This window comes from Chiloscyllium punctatum, chromosome 10 (assembly GCF_047496795.1).
Source record: "Chiloscyllium punctatum isolate Juve2018m chromosome 10, sChiPun1.3, whole genome shotgun sequence".
NCBI lineage: Eukaryota > Metazoa > Chordata > Chondrichthyes > Orectolobiformes > Hemiscylliidae > Chiloscyllium > Chiloscyllium punctatum.
Window position 1 is genome coordinate 106064237 of NC_092748.1, and position 26246 is coordinate 106090482.

The following is a 26246-nucleotide window of genomic DNA, read 5'->3' on the forward strand; positions in this document are numbered from 1 at the left end:
GTTCCTAGAGGAGATAAACAGATGGGAATCAGGAGATATTTATTGTCACAGCTGAGGGTAACAGTGTCCTTGGAATGGTTTGCTAATCTTGCATCAAAACCAATGGACAGATGAAACTGACATCCACAACTTGAGGCTTCAGTTTCCCCTGTTTGCTTCAGATCCTTTGAGCTAACCAAAAGACTTGGGTCTGCACTGGTTGACTTTGAGAAGCTCACACACGAGGAAACTCGTTGAAGCCTGGCACTCCAGCGGCAACTAAATCAATAAACACATTGAACTGGATGTCATGTAGAAGCCACCCAGATACAGGACCAAAAGTGCCAACAGCCAGAGACACAAAGACCAGGTGGGACAGATCACCAACACTTTATTGAAGACCACTGACAATGTCACCGAACGAGGCAACGAAACATTTGCAAGAAAACACACCAGTTCAGCGAAGGAATCTACAACCTCATAAGTCAAGTGACTTTATTTCTGGGAGGTTAACACCAATTGATTATTTGGTTATCCATTGGCAAGATACAGATATCTAAGGGAGCATTTCTTATATTCATTGGAACCTAAAAAAATTAATTGTCCTGTTTAACATCCAGGCATTACATGTGGGTTGTGAATCACCTTTCACCCCTTATCAGAGTCAGCATGTTCTCATTTCAGTGCCAGAGAGATAACCTTGGTGGAAATAATGCCGTCACTGGCAGAAACAACTGGTTTCCTTTTAGCGAGTTTCTGTGAAGTTGCTGGATGGTTTGCTCCCTTCACCAGATGTGAGACACCTAAAATAAACTGCAATGTCATTTTCAACTCCCTAAACTCAACTGGCAAGCTGCCCGTCTCCATCCTCTGGCAAAACTACACTTGGACTGATAGCCAATCTGGTTTGTTCAGGTTTTGTGTGACCCTAACATCCAGTTTCTAGGCAACTGGACTTTGTTTCATTGTGCTTAACTTTCAAACCTCCCCAGCTCTTCAACTCAGGGTTGTGAAACCACAATAAAATGTGCATTCATGACAGATCTCCAGGTTTACCAGTAAGTCAAACAGAAGAATGAAATAAAACCATTTCTCCTCCTTAACACAAAGTTATAAATTTTACATTGTTGTGATTTAGAGGTGCTGGTGTTGGACCTGCATGTACAAAGTTAAATGTCACACAACACTAGGTTATAGTCCAACCTGGTTGGATTACATTCTGGATTAGTGGTGCTGGAAGAGCACAGCAGTTCAGGCATCATCCAAGGAGCCTCGAAATCGACATTTCGGGCAAAAGCCCTTCATCAGGAAGTGTCCAACAAGTGACAAATGGCACTATACACATGTATTCATTATCTTCAATGAGAGAGAACGTAAACATCACCACTACCCATTCCATTGCCTTATCATTGCTGAATCTCCCCACATCAAAGTCCTGTGGGTGATTGTTGCTCAGAAATTGAACTGGAACAACTGAAACACTTTGACAAAAAGAGTAAGTCAGAGCTTAGAATACCATTGTGAGTAACTCACCTCCTCATTCCCCAAAGCCAGTCCACCATCTACAAGGTAGAAGTAGAAAGTGTGTTGAAATACTTTCCATTTTTCAGAATATACAGGGTGACCCCCGTATCCGCAGAACCGTTTTCCGTGGTTTCACTTACCTGTGTGTTACTGCACCCCAAACATATCATAGGGAACCTTCCAGCGCCAGAGACCAGACGACTGCCAGGAAGCGAAATTTCCCATTTAAATGAATCGGTTCGCTCCTATTCATGGTTTCAGATTTCCACGATAGGTCCTGGAACATAACCCCCTTGGGTATTGGGGGAGAGAATGACTACACAGTTCTGACAACAGTCAAGTTCCTCAATGTCATCGAAAACAAAGCAGCCTGCTTGTTTGACCAAAACCGCCATTTCTCAACCACCCCACCCAAGCATGCACTCTGGCAGCAATGTATACCATGGACAAGATGCACTGCAGAAACTCACTAAGCCTCATATGACAGCACCTTATAAACTTTCAGTCTCTTCTACTTAGAGAGACAACTACAGCAGATGCTCCAGATAGCTACTACTTATAGGTTCCCCTCCAAGCTACACAACATTCTTATTTGGAACTATAATGCTGTTCCTTCATTGTCACTGGGTCAAAATCCTTGAAATTCTTCTCCAGCGTGGACTGTTGCAATTCAAGAAGGCAGTTTGCCAGGCTCTGCTCCAGGGCAATTAGGAATGGGCAATAAATGCAGACATAGCCAGTAACACCCACATCCCATGGAAGACTAAAATACATACCAGCTGAACTTATCAGATTGCCTGACCTGTATGCTGTAAATTCAATCTTACAATTCATTGATAGAAGAAAGTGAGGAGTGCAGATGCTGGAGATCAAAGTCAAAAAACGTGGCACTAGAAAAGCACAGTGAGTCAGGCAGCATCCGAGGAGGAAGAGAATCGACGTCTTGAGCATAGACTCTTCATCAGGAATTTCGAGCTTATGCTCAAAACATTGACTCTCCTGCTGCTCGGATGCTGCCTGACCAGCTGTGCTTTCCCAGCATGACACTTTTTCACTGCATTCACTGACATCAGACACAAAATAACTGTTTAAATATTGGTGCAGTTCAACATTTCAGCACTTTCTATCACAAAAGGAAATAAACAAGTCAGGATCCATAATCACCATGTCAGCTGTCTATCATTGGAATGTTTCTTGTTTTCTCAACTGCTCGTTATATGGTCCTCAGGGACCATGGCAACTTTACCCTACCTTATGAGCAGCTAGTAAGTAAATTAAAATGCAGAATGACAGATGTAATAACCTCTGCATTGCGACTTACGCCATAAGCAAAATGGCTTGTGGTAATAAGTTCAAACAGTTGAATGCAAGGCAGTAGATACTGCCCAGTTGCAGAATCATATCCATCAGCAGATATTTTCTTTTGAACTTTGTCGATGCTGGATGATTGGGAACAGTGTGTATTCTGTCTATTATGAACAGCCGGAGGAACATGTTGCTTGATTCAATCAGCCAATCATTGGGAGAATTGGCTGCCTGGCAGTGCACCCATATTTTGTGGCTGAATAGCGTGGTCAGCAGAATTTCTTCTTGGGTGGACAGCATCTTCTCTGGCAACTGCTTAGCAACAGTACTCAAGTTTATGGGCAGCAGTGTGTCCACTTGTCAAGGTATACTGCAGGAATTGAGAATAAAATAGGCAGTATCGTAGACAGCAAAGAAGGTTGTCAAAAATTGCAGCAGGACCTTGATCAGCTAAGAAATGGCAAATGGAGTTTGATATAGATAAGTGTGGGGTCTTGCATTTTGGAAAATCAAATTAAGGCAGGAGTTTCATGGTGAATAGGAGGACCTTAAGGAGTGTAGTGGAACAGAGGGATCTTGGAGTTCTGAAAGTAGAGTCACCAGTGGACAGGGCAGTGAAGAAGGCTTTTGACACGCTGGCCTTTGTCAGTCAGGTCATTGAGCATAGAGTTGGGAAGTTATGTTGCAGTTATACAGGATATTGGTGAGGCCATACTTGGAGTATTGTGTTCAGTTTTGGTCACCTTGCTATAGGAAGGATGTTATTAAACTGGAAAGAGTATGGAAGAAATTTACAAGGATGTTGCCAGGGCTCAAGGGTCTGAGTTATAGGAGAAGTTGGACACGCTAGGACTTTTCTGCTTCAAGATCCTCCGCTCCACACTTGCAGCAATGCGTTGGCACCTAACCTCTTCACCAACACTTTCCACCCTGACCTTAAATTCACCTGGACCATCTCTGATACCTCCCTCCCCTTCCTGGACCTCTGCATCTCCATTAATGATGACCGACTTGACACTGATATTTTTTTACAAACCCACCGACTCCCACAGCTACTTGGATTACACCTCTTCCCACTCTACCTCTTGCAAAAATACCATCCTATATTCCCAATTCCTCCACATCCGCCATATCTGCTCCCAGGAGGACCAGTTCCACCACAGAACACACCAGATGGCCTCCTTCTTTAGAGACCGCAATTTCCCTTCCCAAGTGGTTAAAGATGCCCTCCAATGCATCTCGTCCACATCCCGCACCTCCGCCCTCAGACCCCACCCCTCCAACCGTAACAAGGACAGAACCACCCCCCCGGTGCTCACCTTCCACCCTACCAACCTTCACATAAACCAAATCATCCACCAACATTTCCGCCACCTCCAAAAAGACCCCACCACCAGGGATATATTTCTCTCCCACCCCTTTCCGCCGTCAGCAAAGACCGTTCCCTCCGTGACTACGTGGTCAGGTCCATACCCCCCTACAACCCACCCTCCCATCCTGGCACCTTCCCCTGCCACCACAGGAACTGTAAAACCTGTGCCCACACATCCTCCCTCACCTCTATCCAAGGCCCTAAAGGAGCCTTCCACATCCATCAAGGTTTTACCTGCACATCCACTAATATCATTTATTGTATCCGTTGCTCCCGATGTGGTCTCCTATACATTGGGGAGACTGGGCGCCTCCTAGCAGAGCGCTTTAGGGAACATCTCCGGGACACCCGTACCAATCAACCACACCGCCCTGTGGCCCAACATTTAACTCCCCCTCCCTCTCTGCCGAGGACATGGAGGTCCTGGGCCTCCTTCACCGCCGCTCCCTCAACACCAGACACCTGGAGGAAGAACGCCTCATTTTCCGCCTCGGAACACTTCAACCCCAGGGCATCAATGTGGACTTCAACAGTTTCCTCATTTCCCCTTCCCCCACCTCCCCCTAGTTCCAAACTTCCAGCTCAGCACTGTCCCCATGACTTGTCCTCCCTGCCTATCTTCTTTTCCACCTATGCACTCCACCCTCTCCTCCCTGACCTACCTCACCTTCATCCCCTCCCCCACTCACCCATTGTACTCTATGCTACTTTCTCCCCACCCCCACCCTCCTCTAGCTTATCTCTCCATGCTTCAGGCTCTCTACCTTTATTCCTGATGAAGGCCTTTTGCTCGAAACGTCGATTTTGCTGCTGCTGTTCAGATGCTGCCTGAACTGTGTGCTCTTCCAGCACCACTAATCCAAAATCTTTTTTCTTTTGAGCCTAGGAGACTGAGGGGGAGGGGGGAGGCATTTATAAAAACGTATAAAATCATGAAAGGCATGGAGAGGGTGAATGCACTAATTCTTTTTCCCAGGGATGGGGAAATTGAGGACTAGAGGGCATCACTTTAAATTTAAAGGGGAAAGAATAAAAGGGAATCTGAAGGGCCACGTTTTGTACACAGAGGATGATACACCTGTGGAATGAGCTGCCAGTGGAAGCGGTATATTAATAACACTTAAAAGGCATTTGGACAAATACGTGGATTGGAAAAGTTTAGATTAGATTAGATTAGATTCTCTACAGTGTGGAAACAGGCCCTTTGGCCCAACAAGTCCACACCAACCCTCCGAAGAGCAACCCACCCCCCTCTGAACAGTTTAGAGCATTATGGGCCAAGTGCAAGGGAAATGGGGTCAGTGTAAATGGACATTTTGGTGGGCATGGACCAGTTTGGGTCAAAAGGCCTGTCTCCATGCTGTAGAATTCCATGACTTTATGAATCCACCAAGCTTCCTGAGTCAGTGCCCTGTAAACCCACGACTATGGCCATTTCAAAGGAACGAGAGCAGCAAATACATGGATGCGCCGATATCTGCATTCCCTCCTCCAAACCACTCACCATCTGTTTGCATTGGAATTATATCAGTATTTCTTCAGTGTAGCTTGGAGGAAATCCTGGATCCCCCTTCCTTAAGCTGCTTGAGTCACCCTTTAGAAAATGGTCTATGATGATTCAAGAAGGCAGCTCACTAATCTTCTCAAAAGCTAAAGAGGCGGCAGATTTAAAACAAGTAGCGGGAGTAACTCAAGAGGTCTCTCTGTAGGTTATAAATTTGTGGAATTCATGACCATAGAGTGTGGTGGACACCAGGACACTAAATAAATTTAAGAAGAAGATTTTTAATTAGTGATTTGTTAAAGACTAGTGAAGAGTGGGCAGGAAATGGTATTGAGGCCAAATGAGATCTGCCGTGATCATAACAAATGTTAGATCAGGCTGAAGGGACGGAATTGTCTACTCTTCCTCCTCGTGCCTAGGTTTAGATTACATTAGATTCCCTACAGTGTGGAAACAGGCCATTTGGCTCAACAAGTTCACACCAACCCTCCAAAGAGTAACCCACCCAGACCTATACCCCTACCCAATATTTACCTCTGACTAATGCACCTCACACAACAGGCAATTTAGCATGGCCAATTCACCTAACTTGCACATCTTTTGGACTGTGGGAGGAAACAGGAGCACCCGGAGGAAACCCACACAAACACGGGGAGAATGTGCAAACTCCACGCAGACAGTCACCCGAGGCTGGTATCAAACCCGAGTCCCTGGCACTGTAAGGCAGCAGTGCTAACCATTGAGCCACCATGCCACCCCATGTTACATATCCTTATATTACTGGAGTGGTATTCAAATGCTGAAATGTTTCCCAAGAAATAGGAGTTCAAGTCTCACCAACACAGCTGGATGAATTTAAACTACATTTTAAAATTCATAAATCCGAAACAAAAAAATCTGGTCTTCATATGACTACTGAACAGTGGCTAAAAACCTGTAGGACATCAACCTCCTTTACCTGGTCTGGCCTAGAAGCCTTTCCAGATCCACACAATGTCGTTGACTCTTGACTGCTGTCTGAAATGCAAAGCACTCAGTTGAAGAAAAACTCTGCAGAAACCTTGACTGTAGCAGTTCAAGAAAGCAACTCAGCACCACAATCTTCTCAAGAGATGGGTAATAAATACTGTCCATGTCAGCAACATTCACATATCATAAATAAATAAAGCACAATACAGCAACGCACATTTACTGCAAAACAAGGAGGGAACTGTTAGCTTGATGCCTCTAACAGTTGAGTGGGCACGGTTAATCTGGTGTCATATACTGGATTAGTGGTGCTGGAAGAGCACAGCAGTTCAGGCAGCATCCAACGAGCAGCGAAATCGATGTTTCTGGCAAAAGCCCTGCTTTTGCCCGAAACGTCGATTTCGCTGCTCGTTGGATGCTGCCTGAACTGCTGTGCTCTTCCAGCACCACTAATCCAGTATTTGGTTTTCAGCATCTGCAGTCATTGTTTTTACCTAATCTGGTGTCATGTTAACCAGGTTTGAATTTCAGGGGATGTTGGGATGTTCCATTTAATATCCTTTGGCTCTGGGCAGGATACACCCCTGTCAGATCAACAACAGGGGATAACTCTTTGATCGTCCATTCAGACACAGGGACCTGAGAGAGCAGAGGGGGAGAATTGGAAAGTTCCCACAACAGTTACAGGCAAAGTTTTTCTTTACTTTTAAATTGATTTGGGCATGAAGATTCGCCTTATTCTGCAGTAACTGCTCCGATTTTGACTTACTTTTGCTTCAGTAATTTACTTAGAAATTATTTCAAATTTTCCCATTAAATTAAGAATGAGTGTATTGGAAACCAATGCATTTCAGTGTTTTCATCTGTTTCTCATGCATTGTTTGCACTTGTGTATCATCCAATAATGTGATTAGCCCAAAACAGATTTGTTTAATCCTGTCTGGTAGCTTAAAGTTTAAAAAAAAATACATTATCTGCATACTCACACACATACACATACACAAATAGATACTATTTATATTATAATTCGATTTATATTGAATCTAGGGTTAACTTAGTGAAACCCTAACATGATTTGATGTTGCTGATAATTCCTTGATGCTGTTAGGTGCTTTATTATAACAATTACTACATCATTACTGTTGATTTTTTTTTCCGAGTAGTTAAGACAAAAATGATTTTACCTTGACAATTTTAAATCAAGACTTTATTGAACTTTGTTGCAGGACATTTTTACACTAAGGTCTGAGAAAAGACAGTGCTGAATAAAAAAGTGAATGATTATTTACCTACTGTTGTACGTTGCTTACTTCATTATGTGGATTTTTATTGGTAGAGCAAAAAAGCCCAGAAGTAGCTGTAATTGCAAGTTTGTTTTTATTAATTCATTTTTGTGAGATATGGGCATCGCTGGCTGGGGCAGCATTTACTGCCCGTCCCTAGATGCCCTTGAGAAGGTAGTGGGAAGCTGCCTTCTTGAACTGCTGTGGTCTACCTACTGTGGATTTATCCACAATTCCACCAGGGAGGAAATTCCAGGATTTTGTCTCAGCGATAGTGAGGGAATGATGATATATTTCCAAGTCAGAATAGTGAGTGGATTGGAGGGGAACTTGAAGGTGGTGGTGTTCCTGCTGCTCTTGTCCTTCTAGATAGAAGTGGTCTGGTGTTTGGAAGATGCTGTCTAAGGATCTTTGGTGAACTTCTGCAGTGCATCTTGTAGATAGTACATTCTGCTGTTACTGAGCATCAGTGGTGGAGGGAGTGGATGCTTGTAGATGTGGTGTCAATCAAGCAGGCTGCTTTGTTCTGGATGGTGTCCATCTTCTAGAGTATTGTTGGAGCTGCACTCATTCAGGCATCACTTGTGCATTGTAAATGGTGGGCAGGCTTTTGGGAATCAGGAGGGGAGTTACTTGCCATGGTATCCCTCGCCTCTGACCTGTTCTTGTAGCCACTGTGTTTTTGTGGGGAGCTGAAAATGTGTTGCTGGAAAAGCGCAGCAGGTCAGGCAGCATCCAAGGAACAGGAGAATTGGCGTTTCGGGCATAAGCCCTGTTTTTGTGGGGAGTCCAGTTAAGTTTCTGATCGGTGATACCCCCAGGATGATGATAGTGGGGGTTTCAGTGATGGTAACACCATTGAATGTCAAGAGGTAGTGGTCATGGCCTGGCATTTATGTGGCACAAATGTCACTTGCCACTTGTCAGCTCAAGTCTGGATATTGTCCAGATCTTGATTCTAATCACTGGAGAGTTTTTCCTCTGATACCCATTACAGGGGAACCTCGATTATCCAAACGTGATGAGTGGGCACTATTTCGTTCGGATAATCAATTATTCAGTTAATCGATTAAATGCCTTTCCTCCGGGGCTTGGAGTTCAGGAGACTAGCAGCAGCACACAACGCGTGAGGCCCTGTCCCCCAAATCCCATGCAGCACCGCCCTGCTCCCCTCCATCCAACGCTGTCCCCTCTCGGACTCCAACAAGAAGACTGCTGCTACTGCCTTTGTGAGGTAAGTCTCCAAATACCGCGCGTGCGCGCACACACACACACACTCACACACCTTTTTATTGCAACTTTTTGACACATTCCACTTCTGCCCTGTACAGGACAATGCTGGAGAGACTATGTGGCGAAGGTAGGGTTTAGGGTACACACCCTGTGTCGAACTCCAGGCGTGTGGGGGTAGAGAGAGAGGGCGGGCAGACAGTCATTTGGAGACGGTGCTTGTTTAATCACCGTAAACAAAAGACGCGATCACTGTTGGAAACACATCTTTGATGTAATTATTCCATCAGGACCTGGAGATCTCCTTCGGATAATCCAATTTTTGGATAATTGATATTCGGATAATTGAGGTTCCTCTGTAATTCCAGTTTTGCTAGGGCTCCTTGATGCCATACTTGGTCAAGAGCAGCTTTGATATCAAAGGCTGACCACTGTCACCTCACCTCTGGAATTCAGCTCTTTTGTTCATATTTGAACCAAGGCTGAAATGAGGTCAGGAGCTCAGTGGTCCTGGTGGAACCCAAACTGGGCATCACTGAGCACATTATTACTGAGCAGGTACTGCTTGATAGCATTGTTGATGACACTGTCTACCTTACACCAGCACCACTCCCCAACTCTTCATCCGCTACATTGATGACTGCATTGGTGCCACCTCATGCTCCCGCGAGGAGATTGAGCAATTCATCAACTTCACCAACACATTCCACCTTGACCTTAAATTTGCCTGGACCATCTCTGACACCTCCCTCCCTTTCCTGGACCTCTGCATCTCCATTAATGACGACGGACTTGACACTGACATTTTTTACAAACCCACCGACTCCCACAGCTACCTGGATTACACCTCTTCCCACCCTACCTCTTGCAAAAATGCCATCCCGTATTCCCAATTCCTCCGCCTCCACCATATCTGCTCCCAGGAGGACCAGTTCTACCACAGAACACACCAGATGTCCTCCTTCTTTAGAGACTGCAATTTCCCTTCCCAAGTGGTTAAAGATGCCCTCTAACTCATCTCGTCCACATCCCGCACCTCCGCCCTCAGACCCCACCCCTCCAACCGTAACAAGGACAGAACCCCCTCCTCCCCCCGGTGCTCACCCTCCACCCTACCAACCTTTGCATAAACCAAATCATCCGCCGACATTTCCGCCACCTCCAAAAAGACCCCACCACCAGGGATATATTTCTCTCCCCACCCCTTTCCACCTTCCGCAAACACCATTCCCTCCGTGACTACCTGGTCAGGTCCACACCTCCCCCCCCCCACCTACCCCCCCCCCCCCCCCCCCCCACAACCCACCCTCCCAACCTGGCATCTTCCCCTGCCACCACAGGAACTGCAAAACCTGCGCCCACATCTCCTCCCTCACCTCTATTCAAGGCCCTAAAGGAGCCTTCCACATCCATCAAAGTTTTACCTGCACATCCACTAATATCATTTATTGCATCCGTTGCTCCCGATGCAGTCTCCTCTACACTGGGGAGACTGGACGCCTCCTAGCAGAGCGCTTTAGGGAACATCTCCGGGACACCCACACCAATCAACCACACCGCCCCGTGGCCCAACATTTCAACTCCCCCCCACTCTGCCGAGGACATGGAGGTCCTGGGCCTCCTTCACCGCCGCTCCCTCACCACCAGACGCCTGGAGGAAGAACGCCTCATCTTCCGCCTCAGAACACTTCAACCCCAGGGTATCAATGTGGACTTCAACAGTTTCCTCATTTCCCCTTCCCCCCACCTCACCCTAGTTCCAAACTTCCAGCTCAGCACTGTCCCCATGATTTGTCCTCCCTGCCTATCTTCTTTTCCACCTATCCACTCCACCCTCTCCTCCCTGACCTATCACCTTCATCCCCTCCCCCACTCACCCATTGTACTCTATACTACTCTCTCCCCACCCCCACCCTCCTCTAGCTTATCTCTCCACGCTTCAGGCTCTCTGCCTTTATTCCTGATGAAGGGCTTTTGCCCAAAACATCGATTTTGCTGCTCCTCGGATGCTGCCTGAACTGCTGTGCTCTTCCAGCACCACTAATCCAGAATCTGGTTTCCAGCATCTGCAGTCATTGTTTTTACCTTGATGATCGAGAGTAGACTGCTGGGGCGGTAATTGGCCGGTTGTAATGTGAGCTAATTCAGATCCATGCTACACTTGGCAGTTTTTAGAGGTACAATTGCAACATTTAAGAGGAATTTGGATGAGTATATGAATAGGAAGGGTTTGGAGGGATATGGGCCGGGTGCTGGCAGGTGGGACTACATTGGGTTGGGATATCTGGTCAGCCTGGACGGGTTGGACAGAAGGGTCTGTTTTCATGCTATACATCTCTATGACTCTATGTACATTGAATGCTTTCTTGACAAATGGGATTGTATGAGAAAAGCAATAGGCCAGCATTGAGGGGAGAAGGGCGTGAAGCCGGGAAGAATTGTTGAGTTGCACCAATTTTCTTGAGTCATATATGAACACTTTTTGCTATTTCCAGCTGTATCCTATTTTTAACCAACAATAGTAATGGGTTTTTCAGTACAGTAGGCCACCACTGACTCAGAAACAAAAAGTTCATTTTGCATAATAGCCAAGTGAAAATGGTCCATTCTCCACACAAACCCTATACCATCCCTTTTCCCCTCTCGATGCACCTCATGTACTTACCAGTGTTCCTTGACATGTTTGGAGTGGAAACAAGTACTCCATGTATCAATCTAGATTGGGATTAAAGGCCGGTACCAATAGTGAATTTCTCTTTGCTTATTTGACCTTCACCTATCAAATAATTAATAGTGGTTTATTTCTTTCTATTTTTTAATCTCTAGGCACGCTTGCATACTAAGATTGTAAATACAATATCAAACCCTGTTCACAAGCGCTTGGCAAGCGTTCTTAACTCTCTTCACACCAGACACAGTCTTACAGGGAATAAATATGTTCAAAATAATGATGCAGATAGTGATGCACGTGAAGTGCCATCAAGTCTCAGAGAAGGAGGCATCAAAGAAATGACTCAGAAGTTGCAAGGAGTATTTTGTATGCAAACTTGTAAATAAATAGTTTAATGGAAATCTAGTAGAGTCTGATCACAGTAACACTTCAATGAGATAAAGATATGGATGCAGTACACTCAAAGCAATAACAAGAAAAACAAAGAAAAGTGAAACAAAAGCAGAAATCGCTGGAAAAACCCAACAAGTCTGGCAGCAGCTGTGGAGAGAGAAACAGAGATAACATTTTGGGTCCAAAGACCCTTCTTCAGAACAGTTTGGACCTAAAATGTTAACTGTCTCTCTCTCCACAGCTGCTGCCAGATCTCATCGAGTTTCCCCAGCAATTCCTATCACAGTCTAACTCAGTAAAGAAGCCTCAAGAGTGCAGTATAGAACCCATATGAAGGTGTCCATAAGGCCAGAGTAATACAGACCTCTGTCCATGGTGGCACCAGAGGCAACTCCAACCATGGAGACACTAGCATTTGCACAGATCAAGTCAGTGGACCAAGAAAGTGTTCCAAACATTCAGTGAAGCAGGTATTTGTGAAGAGAACTGAGGAGCTGACTCCTGGGTTCAAAGTAATGGGACTAACTGGGTGGCCTATTCAAAGACCTGGCAGGTATTAGTTGGGCCATCTGGCCTCTTTCTACTGAGTGGTGCTATCTTCTAATTTACAGTCAAACAAGATCTGTGTTTTGTAGCTTAGCTTCATATCACCCCATTTGAGCACAGCGTGCCAATTTTCCAAATTATATTTATAGATCTATCTTACTCTACCTGCCATCATCTATATATAATTTCAACAATTGAAAGATCATCTGCTCTTATTTCCAATTTAATAATCTTTCTACCTCCCAGCCCTCCCATGAGTATCACTACATTAATTTTTGATTATAAAATATCATATCATGCTATTAAATTCTGATTTAGTTTCATCTTGTGCTGACAGCCCGTAAGGATTATCTGTGAGGTTGAGCATGTGTGTGTTTGAATTCTCACAGTGACAGCTTTATTGATTCCAGCAGGAACCATACTGGCACAATAATATTGTTGACCACAGTTTTCCAGCACCATCAGTGTGCTAGTTTATTGAATCAGCTCTATTCTGTTGTGATACCCGAGCATTGCATTATATTTTTAAACCACTGACAAAGTATTGTGAGACAGTTAGACAAAGTTGCTGGCTGACCGTTTCCAATCCTGATTTCTTTTCCAACAGGTGTAGAGTCATAGATACATAGAGACATACAGCACAGAAACTGATCCTTTGGTCCAACTCATCCATGATGACCAGATATCCTAAATTAATCTCGTCCCGTTTGCCAGCACTTGGCCTATCTCTCTCAAAACCCTTCCTATTCATATAGCCATCCAGATGCCTTTTAATTGTTGTAATTGTACCAGCCTCCACCACTTCCTCTGGCAGCTCATCCTCGACATGAACAAGTCCCACCTCAGATCCCTTCTAAAGATTTTTCCCCTCTCACCCTAAACCTATGCCCTCTAGTTCTGGACTCCCCCACCCCAGGGAACAGACCTTATTTATTTATCCTATTCATGTCCCTCATGATTTTATATACCTCGTTAAGGTCACCCTTCACCCTCTGGCACACCAAGGAAAACAGTCCCAGCCTATTCTCCCAATAACTCAGCCCTCCAACCCTGGCAACATTCTTGTAAATCTTTAGGGAGCCCTTTTAAGTTTCACAACAACCTTCTGATAGGAAGGAAAACAGATTTTTCAGATTTCTTTTGTCCAGTGAATCTAATTATCTTTTTAATTCTTCCTGTATTCAAATTTGGAAGAGTATTCGTGTACACAACTAATTAAAATAATATTTCATCAGTTTATGGACGTTATTGGGCATTTGCTCCATCACCCCAATAGCCACTGACTGCTACAGAGAGTCAACCATACTGCTATGGGTCTGGAGTCACATGTAGGCCAAGTAAAATGGTGTATTGCCTTTCTCTAAAAGGCATCAATGAATAGATGGATATTTGCATGAATAAATGATAGATTCATAATCACCATTATTCAGACTAGCTTTTAATGCCAGATTAATCATTGTATGTAAATTTTACCAATTATTATTGTTGATTTGAACCTGAGCCACAGAGAATTATCCTGAGCCTCTAGATTGTAAGTCACTTTGCCACCATCTCAGTCAATTTGTAAGGATGAACTATTTTTTAGATTAGATTACTTAGATTAGATTACTTACAGTGTGGAAACAGGCCCTTCGGCCCAACAAGTCCACACCGCCCCGCCGAAGCGTAACCCACCCATACCCCTACATCTACATCTACATCTACCCCTTACCTCTGATGATAATAACTAACACAGACCCGATGGGACGAAGGGCTTTTCTCTGTGCTGCAGCCCTCCATAACGTGATGTTGTTATATTACTGTACAAGCAGTGAACACATTTGTTTTAATTTCATTTGCTTACTTCTTACAAAGAGACGTGGTTAGTGTCTCAATGTAGGAGCATAACCCCCGACCGAGAACAAAGACTCAGGAGGAAGGCAGGCAGGAATCAGGCACATGGAAGACGTTATTCCAGCAATAACCAGCTAGTGCAGGGCGAGAGCCAAAGATATTCCCTGACTCTGGCCTCAACATGAGAAACCAGTTATTCCCTTAATCTACGGCTCAGATTGGAAGAGAGATCAATGACACGCCCTGGCTTTTACAGTGAAAAACAATTTTTTTGTACATTACAATGATCACATACAATATGTTTACTATGCCCTTCCCTTTCTCTATGCAACCAATCCTGTGAAACACCTGACCAATGATGGACACTCCTATGGACAGCCCTAGGTTCCCTTGGTTTTCAGAATGCTTAACAGACATTGTAATCTTTAGACATTGGGATCTTTCTATGTAATCTATTAATTAGCATTCCCAACTTACTGGCGGTTCTCCTTCAGACATGCCCCTGACTTGCTTTACTATAAAGACTGCTTGCATTCTACAGTATTCCATTTGCTATCTTTATCAAATTCTATAACTCCTCTTGCGTCAATAGACATATGATATTAATTTCTATTATAAAGTTTTATAAGTACTTATACTGTTAGCACTCTTTAGCTAATGAGACAAGTTATACCAGGCATCTCTTTAATGTTTTCTCCACATGCTTTTATTATACTGTGATGATGCTGTCGCTTTAGAAAGATTAATTTGTCCTTGGTTTTTTTGAAGAGAGGCTGTAAAGACAGAGGTGCCAAAGAGTTTAGTTTAACACTGAAAGGGGAGTGGCCACTTCTCCCAGTTTAGTTTTTTTCTAGTTTGTTTTAACTATAGCAGCCATAAGAGGTGTGGGTTCCAGAGAGTTGCAAGCTTCAGTAAAGAACTCCTCTGACATTCTCTGAAATCTCTCTCTGAATGCCATTCCCTCCTGTCTGTAAGAATCTGTGTTTGATTCTTTTTGTTAAAGTTAATTAGTAATACGTTTTACTTACAGTGAGGAAACAGGCCCTTCAGCCCAACAAGCCCACACCAACCCACCGAAGCGAAACCCACCCATACATTTACCCCTTCACCTAACACTACGGGCAATTTAGCATGGCCAATTCATCTGACCTGCACATCTTTGTGACTGTGGGAGGAAACCGGAGGAAACCCACACAGATACGGGGAGAATGTGCAAACTCCACACAGTCGGTCACCTGACGTGGGAATTGAACCCAGGTGTCTGGCGCTGTGAGGCAGCAGTGCTAACCACTGTGCCACCGTGCCGCCCACTAAGTTATTCTAAATTCCACTTGCTTTTGATTGTGTTTCAACTGTAACATTTAAATAGATTCTGTTTTGCTTAAAGCCAAGTCACTTGACCGGTTGCATCATACCTGGAACAGTCACTTCATATCTGCCTTTAAAATAAGAAAAAGTTAGGGTCTAGGCTACTTCTTAAAATACTTTAATGGTGTCTGGCCTGGTCCATAACAATACTTTAGTTTTATGTGTGTGTCTATTATTACATTGAAATCAATCTCTATGATCATTTGAAGAATCCTGAACGAGAACCTATTTCTTAATATTGTAAATAGTTTCAAAGTAACAGTTAATTTCTTTGAGATAACTTTCCCTGTTGTTTACATGGCTGCATGATGCTTCCTTCCAAGTTTCTTCTTATGAACTATAATTCCATTATTTATCTGTATTTGTTACAAATCTTCGAATATTTCCTTATCGAAGCTGTCTCATCATTCCTTGTAACTGGGTCAGGGAGTCCAGAACTAGATGGCATAGGTTTAGAATGAGAGGGGGAAGATTTAGAAGGGACTTAAGGGGCAAACTTTTCACACAGAGGGTATACGTGTAAGAAATGTGCTACCAGAGGAAGTGGTGGAGGCTGGTACAATTGCAACATTTAAGATATATCAGGATTGGTATATGAATAGGAAGGGTTTAGAGGAAGATGGGCCAAGTTCTGGCAAATGGGACTAGATTAAGTTAGGATATCTGGTCAGCATGGACAAGTATGACCAAAGGGCATGTTTCCATGCTGTGCATCTATGACTCAATAACATGTTGTTCAGACAAAGCTCCCTTTTGCTTTGGAATAGCGTCTTCTCAAAGGCACTATTGTTTCATTAAAATGCTGAACCTGGCTTTTAATTCTATTTTAATTAGTTTCGTAACAACAATTGGTCGATCACCTTGTGTCTAAGTGCTGAAGTTGATTTTTTGTAAATTTCTGGCTATTTTGTGTGTCTCTCAAATAAGGCCAGTTCCAACACTTCATTAAAGAAAGAATTGCATTTCCATAGAGTCTTTCATGATCTTGTGATACGCCAAAACTCTTTACAGGGCAGAGTCATCGACATTGATCCAGTATCCACCTGTCCAACTTGGCACACCCTCTTGAACTGTTCCACCTGTCCATCTTCCCTCCCACCTATCTGCTCTGCCCAACCTATCGCCATCAACCCATCACATTCCCAGCTACCTTCAGCCCCACGCCTTGCCATTTATCTTGGGAACAGCCCCTCCCCCTACCCCACCCCCACATTCCTGATGAAGGGCTTATGCTCGAAACGTCGACTCTCCTGCTCCTCGGATGCTACCTGACCAGCTGTGCTTTTCCAGCACTTCACAGCCAATGAAGCATGCAGTGCCTCAAATCTAACCAATATCGGAACTTTTTATAAGCCCGCGTGTATCCATTTTATTGGTTATTAAATAAGTGAAGCAGTTCTGCAGGATAATTTGACAAAGTGCTCCACTGGCTTGAGCTAATAACCAGTTGTGCGTGCTCATTTTATACTGCACTCCAAGGAATTAGTCAAGATTGTGATGGAATACTCCCCACTTGCCTGGTGGGTACATTCAGGAAGCCTGACACCATCCAGACAAAGCAGCCTGCCGATTAGCATCACATCCACAAGTGTCCATTCCATCCACCATTGGTGCTCAGCAGCAGTGGTGTGTACAAGATGCCCTGCAGAAATTTGCCAAGGCTCCTTAGCCAACACCTTCCAAACACATAGCTACTTCCATCTAGAAGAACAAGCACAGCAGAAATGTGGGACATCACCACCTAAAATGTCTGAACCAAATCACTCATCATCCTGACTTGGACATATATTGTCATTCCTTCAGTGTCAATGGGTTCAGAGCCCTGTGCAGAGTTTGTCCTCCCCGAACAGCACTATGGGTCCACCTACAACAAATAGACTGCAGTGGTTCAAAAAGGCAGCTCAGCACCATCTTCTCCAGGGCAACTCAGAATATGCTGGCCTGGACAGCGATGCCCACATCCCATAGATCAAAAATAAAGATTTGCACAGTGCAATTTAAAAGTTCATGATCTTTTATCAATCATAGTCTGCCAAAAATTCAGAGAGGTAACTATGTCGTAGGGCACGTGGTTTACAACTCAATGAAGTAATCAGTGATATTACTCAAATGTCAGCAGTGGTTTTAACAGAGAGAACATCAAAATTGACAGCAAAGCCTCAGGGTCTCACAAAGCCTTCACAAACTATGAGTGAGCTCTTCCAAAATGTAGTTACACAGAGACTTGGAAAGGAAACCAAGATCTTGGTTTCACACCTCAGCCAAATGGAGTGGCATCTAGTCATCATTTAATCCACAAAGCAGGTGACAAGTATATCAGCAAAGCAAGGGAACCCATCTCTTCCAGTTACGCCATTGTCACACACTCTCCAAAATTTGTTGGGCCCAACTTTGAGATGCCCTGGGTGAATGCTGGAAACATGTATTAAATTATATGAATATTTAAATTACGGGTATGGCATTTATGAAAAGGTGATACTAACCATATCAAACCTTTAGGTTGGTATTACAATTGGTTTCTTGGAATAGGGTTGCTGATTAAACAATGTGAGCAAAGATAATAATATCTACTCTGTTGGAAGAGATGTTATGCCAAGACCTGATAGAAGCAGAGTTCCAATTTCTTTCATTTCGGAAGCGCAATCTCTGGAAACATATCTTTGTTTATGCAAGAGACTGTGGAGAAACTGAAATGTCAAGTATAAAGTAAAACCTGCTGTGTGTAATGTTCTAGTCAAACTTACTTTCCTATGTACTACTGAGTTGTAAACCTTCTGCACTAGATACAAGTGAGGCATGGACTGTCAACACTAGATACGTTAAGCAGTTGGACAGGTTGTCCCCATATCTGCTTGGGTTTCCTTCAGGTGCTCAGGTTTCTTCCTCAATCCAAAAATGTGCAGGTCAGGTGGAGAGGCAATTTAGTATGACCCATCCTGTCCAGGGATGTACAGGCTAGGTGGGTTAGCCATGGGAAATGTAGGGTTACAGGGATAGGGTAGGAGGTTGGGTCTGGGTGAGATGCTCTTCGGAGGGTTGGTGTGGACTTGATGGGCTGAATGGTCTGCTTCCACAGTGTAGGAATTCTGTGAAATGCTCATCAGAGATAATCGCACATAGATTGATGCGTCATACTCAATACCGATGATAAAATCCTTAATGCAGTTGTCCATTCGAAGCTTAAACTTGGACACTGCCTGTGAGGTAAACTGAGATTAAAGTGCAAGAACTCTTTGAAGCCAACCTCAGGAAAACTAGGAATTCTACCACAGACAATGAGAAAATGCAATGGGGAGCTACCTGAGGAGCATGGTCATTGTGCTGTTCGCTTCAAATAGCATAAAGTACAGGTAGTAAAGGCATTCATGGAAAGATAAGGCAGTCTTCACAAAACCAAACAGTTTGTCCATGTCCACACTGCAGAAAGGCATGCACGCCAACAATTGGGCTCTCCAGCTCCATGAAAGCAAGAACAGATGACTCTCGGTAGACAAGAATTTACCATCTTTGACAATGAAGAGATACCAACAATATGGAGTTCTAGAGTGTAAGGCATACTGGCAGAAAGCTCAAGTCCTCACTGTAACATTGAGTTCTGCTTTAAATATTGAATTATTTTCAGGAAGCAATAAATAGAAGGGAGATGGGTGGGAACATTATGAACAGGGCAACACAGGTTGCCTACTGATAAACAAACAGCCTGTCTGATCTGCTGTTGGTGTAATATTTGGAATACTTTGTGTGCTGTTGGCACTGTTTCCTCAAAATGTTAATGCATTGGATAGTATAAAGTGGAGAGTGACAAATATATTTGCAAGACTTTAATCTCATAAGAGATAGTCAAAGAATGAGAACTGTTCTTTTTTTCTCATCGTGGGCTGTGGTTAAGTCTTTAGGAGGAAGAATTTTTCATAAGATCACAAGTTAAGATTGAGTCCAAAAACAGTGAACTATTTTTCAGGACAGACATTAAAGTGACCCACTCGTTACTGTAAATTATTCCATTACATTATTTCAAAAAAAGCTGAGTCTCTGGTGTCCTCCTTACCAATATTTATCTCTCAATCAAAGTCACAAAAACAGATTCCCTGGTCATCATCGCATTGCTGTTTTCAGTCATTTGCATGGCTGCCAATATTTTTCATGGGAAATGGCATTGTTGATAAGACCAGCATCTGTTGCCTATCCCTCATTGCCATGTACTGAGTGTTGTTTTAAACACCATTTCAGAGGCCAGTTTAAAAAAGGATCAATCACATCGCTGTGGATCTAAAAATCAGGTGGGATAATGGACTGAGGATTGGCAGATGGAATTTAACTTAGATAAATATGCAGTGTTGCAACATGATAATGTAAACCAGGGCAAGACTTATGCAGTTCTTGGTAGGGCTCTGGGGAGTGTTGCTGAACAAAGAAACCTAGGGCTGCAGGTGCATAGTTTCTTAAAAGTTGACAGGGTAATGAAGAAGGCATTTGGCACACTTACCTTTATAGATCAGAGTGGTGCTGGAAAAGCATAGCAGGTCAGGCAGCATTGAAGGAGCAGGAAAATCGATGTTTCGGGCAAAAGCCCTTCATCAGGAGCCATTCCTGAGGAAGGGCTTTTGCCCAAAACACCGATTTTCCTGCTCCTCGGATGCTGCCTGACCTGCTGTGCTTCTTTTCCAGCAACACTCTGATCTAAACTCTGGTTTCCAGCATCTGCAGTCCTCACTTTATAGGCTAGTGCATTGAGTGTAAGAATTGTGAGGTCATGTTGTGGCTGTACAGAACGTTCATATGGCCATTTTTGGAATACTGTGTCCAATTCTAGTCTCCCTGCTATAGGAAGGATGTTGTTATCTTGAAAGGGTTCAGAACAGATTTACAAGGATGTTGCCAGGATTGGCGGGATTGAGCTTTCGGCAGAGGATGGACAGATTGGGGCATTTTCCCTGGAGCATAGGAAGCTAAGGGGTGACCTTATAGAGGTTTACAAGATCATGAGGGAAATGGATAGGGTGAATAGACAAGGTCCTTTCCACAGGGTAGGGAAGTCTAAAACTAAAGGACATACATTGAAGGTGAGAGGGGAAAGATTTAAAAGAGACCTGATGGGTGCTTTTCTTATGTTGAAGGTGGGTGTGTATGGAATGAGCTGCCAGAGGAAGTGGTGGAGGTGGGTACAGTTAAACTATTTAAATGGCATCTGGATGGGTATATTGATAAGAAGGATTTAGAGGGAATGCTGGCAAATGGGACTAGATCAGGTTAGGATATCTGGTCGATGCAGATGAGTTAGCCTGAAGGGTCTGTTTCTGTGCTGTAATGACTATGACTCTAGAGTAGTTAGGAGAGCAGATTTCCTTCCCTAAGGATATTCATGAGTGATGTGGGATTTTGGTTTCACAGTTATTACTAAAGTTAGTTTTCAATTCCAGATTTTCAGTAGTTGAATTTTAATTCGAGCAGCTTCCATTTGTGGGATTTGGACCTGTTCCAGCGTATCAACCAGAGCTTCTACATTACTAATCCACTGATAATGCCACCATACCACAATGTTCACCCCAATTAGAATGGTGAGTGCATATCGAAGGAATATCATTGTAAAGCTCTTTCAAACATCAGGTCATCATGAAAAGCACTAAATAAATATGTCATTCTTTTTTCATGATTCCATTGTTTGCTAATATGATGAATTCCCTTTCTACTGTAGATGATTCCAAACCCACTGAGGAGGAGCAGCCATTACAAAATGCATTCAGAAGTGATTCTGCAGTCATCGGAGGTAGGAAATAAAGATTTGCTGCTGCAAAAATCTTTTAATTGGTGTGTTTGAAGGAAGAATAATTTCTCATATTCTGCTGAATGACTAACATGTCACTGTATGAATGCAGCAGAGAAGAGCCAAAAGCTGATTTCTGGTGTTAAAAGTACCACCATTTACTTCATAACGAATGAAAATGGAATGAGAATGCTGAGATTATTCAGACCCTAGATAACACTGCTATACAATATGGAGAGAATGAGCAAAGAATAATAGATTCATTAAAAAAACGTTACCACACGACAGGAAGAGGCCATTCAGGCCATCATATCTGTGTTGGCTTTTCTGCCATGATATGGAGGTGCTGGTGTTGGACTGGGGTGGACAAGGTCAGAAGTCAGATGACACCGGGTTATCATCCAACAGGTTTATTTGAAATCACAAACTTTCGGAGTGTTGCCCATTCATCAGGTAACTTCATATAATCTGGTAGCAATGCACCGAGTGACACGCCTTCCTTCTCCATGATTGAATCGGTCTCTGTGACAATCTCAGGTGATGCATTCCAAATTCAACATTTCACTGCATGAAAGAAAAGGTTTTCCTTCATGTCACCATTACTTCTTTGGTCAATCATCTTAACAGAGTGTCTTCTGGTTCTAGATCTTTCCATCAATGAGAATAATTTTGCCCATTCTGCCAGCTCCCTCGTGGTTCTGTCAAATCTCCTTTCAACCTCTCTTTGCCAAATTGTCTATTTAGCTGAAGTCCCTCTCAATCTTATCCGCCCCTCTCGTGAATGCCTTAACATACATTCTAAAGTGTCATGCCCTGAACTGAATACAATACTCCATCTGAGGCTAATCCAGTGTTTTGGATATCACAACAATAAGCAGTAGTAGGCGAAAGAGGACACTGCAGATGCTGGAGATTAGAGTCAAGATTCGAGTGGTGCTGGAAAAGCACAGCAGGTCAGGCAGCATCCAAGGAGCAGGAAAAATCGACATTTAGGGCAAAAGCCCTTCATCAGGAAACGTCAATTTCCCTGCTCCTTGGATGCTGTCTGACCTGCTCTGCTTTTCTAGCACCACTCTAATCTTGACAATAAGCAGGAGCAGGCTACTCAACCCCTCAAGACTGCTCTGCCACTTTATAAGGATGTGGCTGATGTGATTGTAACCTCAAAACCACATTCCGACCTATCCCAATAAATTTTTCACCTCCTCACTTTCCTTCTAAATGGTGACAGCTTTTAGAACTCTTAACTGCAGAGGAATCTGGGTGTCCCACTGTATGGATTGTTAAAGGTTAGTATGCAATTTCAGCAAGTAATTAGGAAAACAACAAAAAAAAACTGAATTTGCTGATGACCTCACGATAAACAGAAAAGTACGTTGCGACGGAAAAAGAGGAGGTGACACAAAGATCAACTGATTGGACAAAGATGTGCCAAATGAACAAGGGAACCCCGTTTGGCAGGAAGAATAACAAAAGTGCATTTGTAGATATTTTAAAAGAAGCTGATTTTAAAACCGAGATGAGGTGGAAGTTTTTTTCCTAGAAGTTCATGAGTCTTTGGAATTTGCTTCCTGAAAAGGTAGTAGGAGCAGTTTCTTTGGATATGTTAAAGACAGAAGTTGTGTTAGCAATGGGAAAAAGATTATCAGTTTGGTCTCCTCGTCTAAGGAAAGATATACTGGCAATGGAGGCATTACAGAGCAGGCACTCTCGGTGGATCCAGGGTATGAGGGATTGTTTTATGAATAGAGATTCAGTAGGTTGGGTCTGTGCTCATTGGAGTTGAGAGAACTGAAATTCTTATGGGAGAGCCTAACCTCAGTGTAAGGGTCACCTAGTCAGGATAGAGATGAGGAGGAATTCTCTCAGTGGGCAGTAAATCAGAGGTATTCTTTACCACAGTGGGATGTCGAGGCTGGTCATTAAGTATATTCAAAGCTGACAGACAGATTTTTAATCAGTGGGGGATTCAAAGGTTATGGACAAACAGAGAATAATTGAGTTTTTAAAACATCATTTACTTAATAGAACCGAAGTATGGCCACAATCTGAGAATGCTTCCAGGTGTTGGTCATCATCTTCCCCCTCCACCAAGCTCCCTTTGCACATTTCTGAATGCTGCACATTTAATTATATTGCAAGAGTTCAAATTGCAGGAAACGTGGTGAATGTTTCCATCGTTTGCATGTGCCCATTCTAAACCCAGCAACATGGGTAAGCTCAGATTCTTCCTGCCTGGAAGACCACTTGATGGAAAATAGTCCCCCAGCAAAGAACATTACTGTTGCTAACCTCCTTGACTTCCTCAGGCAAATCAAAACAATCAGCAGGAAGACCAGGTAGCAATGGTCCATGTTCCTTACATTCACTTAGCATTGGTTACAGATATGAACAACATGGAAGTTGATGGATAATGTTAAAACTGGCACTCACAGAGATAAGAGAAAAAAAACATGCTCAGAAAGTAAAACGCATGCTGTGATTTAAGGATATGGGAGAGAAAAATGAGATATTTATGAAAACAGCACTGGTACAATTAGGACATAAAAGGAAGGTTTGAAGGGAAGATAATGTTAAAAACAAAGACTCTCAAAATGTTAGTCACAAGGAAAATGTTAAAGAACAAACTATCCAGTTAAGTGGTCATAGATATTTTGAGGAGCAAGTGAGGATTGCAGATGCTGGAGGTCAGAGCTGAAAATGTGTTGCTGGAAAAGTGCAGCAGGTCAGGCAGCATCCAAGGAGCAGGAGAATCAATGTTTCAGGCATGAGCCCTTCTTCAGGAATAGACATTTTTAATCAATTCAGAGATGTTATTACACACCTTCTGGAACAGGTCGGACTTGAACCCCTGCCTGCAGGCTCAGAGGAAGGGACATTACCACTCCACTGCAAGAGAGCTCTCCAACATAAGTAGATATGTGGAAAGGGACATATTTGAGTCAAGAAAGAAAGTAGCAAAGTGAGTTCATTTAACAATTCAAACACTAATTTCCTTAACCTCGTCAAATGCAATACAGAATAATGAAAGATTGAATCAGACGTTTAAAAAATATTTGTCCTGCCATCATTTGCTGCGATATGCTGAAGTTTGACATAGCATCAACAATTTGAGAATACCTGCAAAGGCATGATAAGGCTATGAGCTAACTGCTGAAACATGGGATTAGGTAGTTTGGCTGCTTTTTTAATTGACAAACTTGATGGGCCAAAAAACCTTTTTCTGTGCTGAAGACTGCAATGACTCTTAAATAGAAGGAATGCTAGCTTTTGAAGGCATGTCTTACCTTACAAATGTCTTGGAATTTTCAAGGAAGTAATTGGGATGGCCTTCAGAATATATCTCACAAAAGAGATTCATCGCAAAAGGCATTTATGGGTAAATAGTGAATTGTCTTATAAATTGCCCAAAGTAAAAACAGTGGCGAGGTATCAATAGTAGTCCAAATGACAAGTGAAACTTGCAATCATTTTCATGATCTCCCAGCTTTGTCTTAAATGCCTTATAATCACCTGTTCAGAGATGCTGTTATACATCTCTGGAGCAGAGGGGACTTGAACCCAGAGTTCCTGTTTCAGCAGATAAGAACAGTACTACTACTTAATGTCTCATCGTGACCTCAGCACAGGTGACCTAATTTACAATGTCTGTGTTTTTATTGATTTCAAAATTAGAGAGAATAGTATTTTACATTTGATATAACTGCATAGAGGCCAGTGTCCCATCACTAAGTCACCCTTTATTTATTAATCCATAGTACACTGGCTGTGGCCAGCCAGCTCGGAGTCAGTCATCAACTTTTTTTATTTTATTAAACAGTGCAGTTTACAAACAATTAACAGAGAAACAGCAATTTTACAAGGGAGAGGAGCGGCAAAGCCAGGCCCCAAACCCTACCATTCAAAACAGTTTCCGGGGAAATGAGGACAAGCCACAAATTCCACTTTCAGTCAGTCATTACAAAAGTAGCACTAACAAATACATACAAGAGAGTCCAATCAAATAAGAAACAGTGCATAGAAAACAAACCAGCAAGCCACCCATCCCTCTCACCTTCCAGAACTGTAAGGAAGCCTGCCCCATTCCTCTTCTGGCTCTCAGTCGGTCCTGACACACCTTCTAGCCATCTTGAGGACAGCCTGTCCTTCTCCGGCCCCTCCCCCCACCCTTCCCCTTCCCCCCCCCCCCCCCCCACCCCACCCCACCCCCACCCCCACCCCCACCAGACGACAGTGGTCAGGACAGCCTACACATCTTCCAGCTTCCTTAACCACGTTTCGCATCTTCCAGCCACCTTGAGGACAGTCAGCCCCGGTTACCTTCCCAGGGGAAAGCGCTGAGCACGACCTCCCCACCTTCCGGCTCTCGGTTTGCCCCATGTACCATCTGGCTCTCGCCCAACCTGATGTGCCATCGGGCCCATGGAATGCCCTAACACACCTTCTGGCCACCTCTAGGATAGCCCACCCCCTTTCCTGGGACATCAGCACGTGGGCCAGCCCAC

At 43.5% G+C, this 26246-nt stretch overlaps 1 protein-coding gene across 2 annotated transcripts in view; it reads left to right on the top strand.

Annotated features, from left to right (window-relative positions):
* LOC140482416 (contactin-associated protein-like 5) overlaps window positions 1-26246 on the top strand; it is a 1296746-nt gene that overhangs the window by 1251424 nt on the left and 19076 nt on the right. For both annotated transcript variants that reach the window (XM_072579899.1, XM_072579898.1), the window contains exon 23: window positions 21673-21744. In XM_072579899.1, the coding sequence (XP_072436000.1) occupies window positions 21673-21744 (72 nt within the window). The remainder of the gene's footprint in view (window positions 1-21672; window positions 21745-26246) is intronic.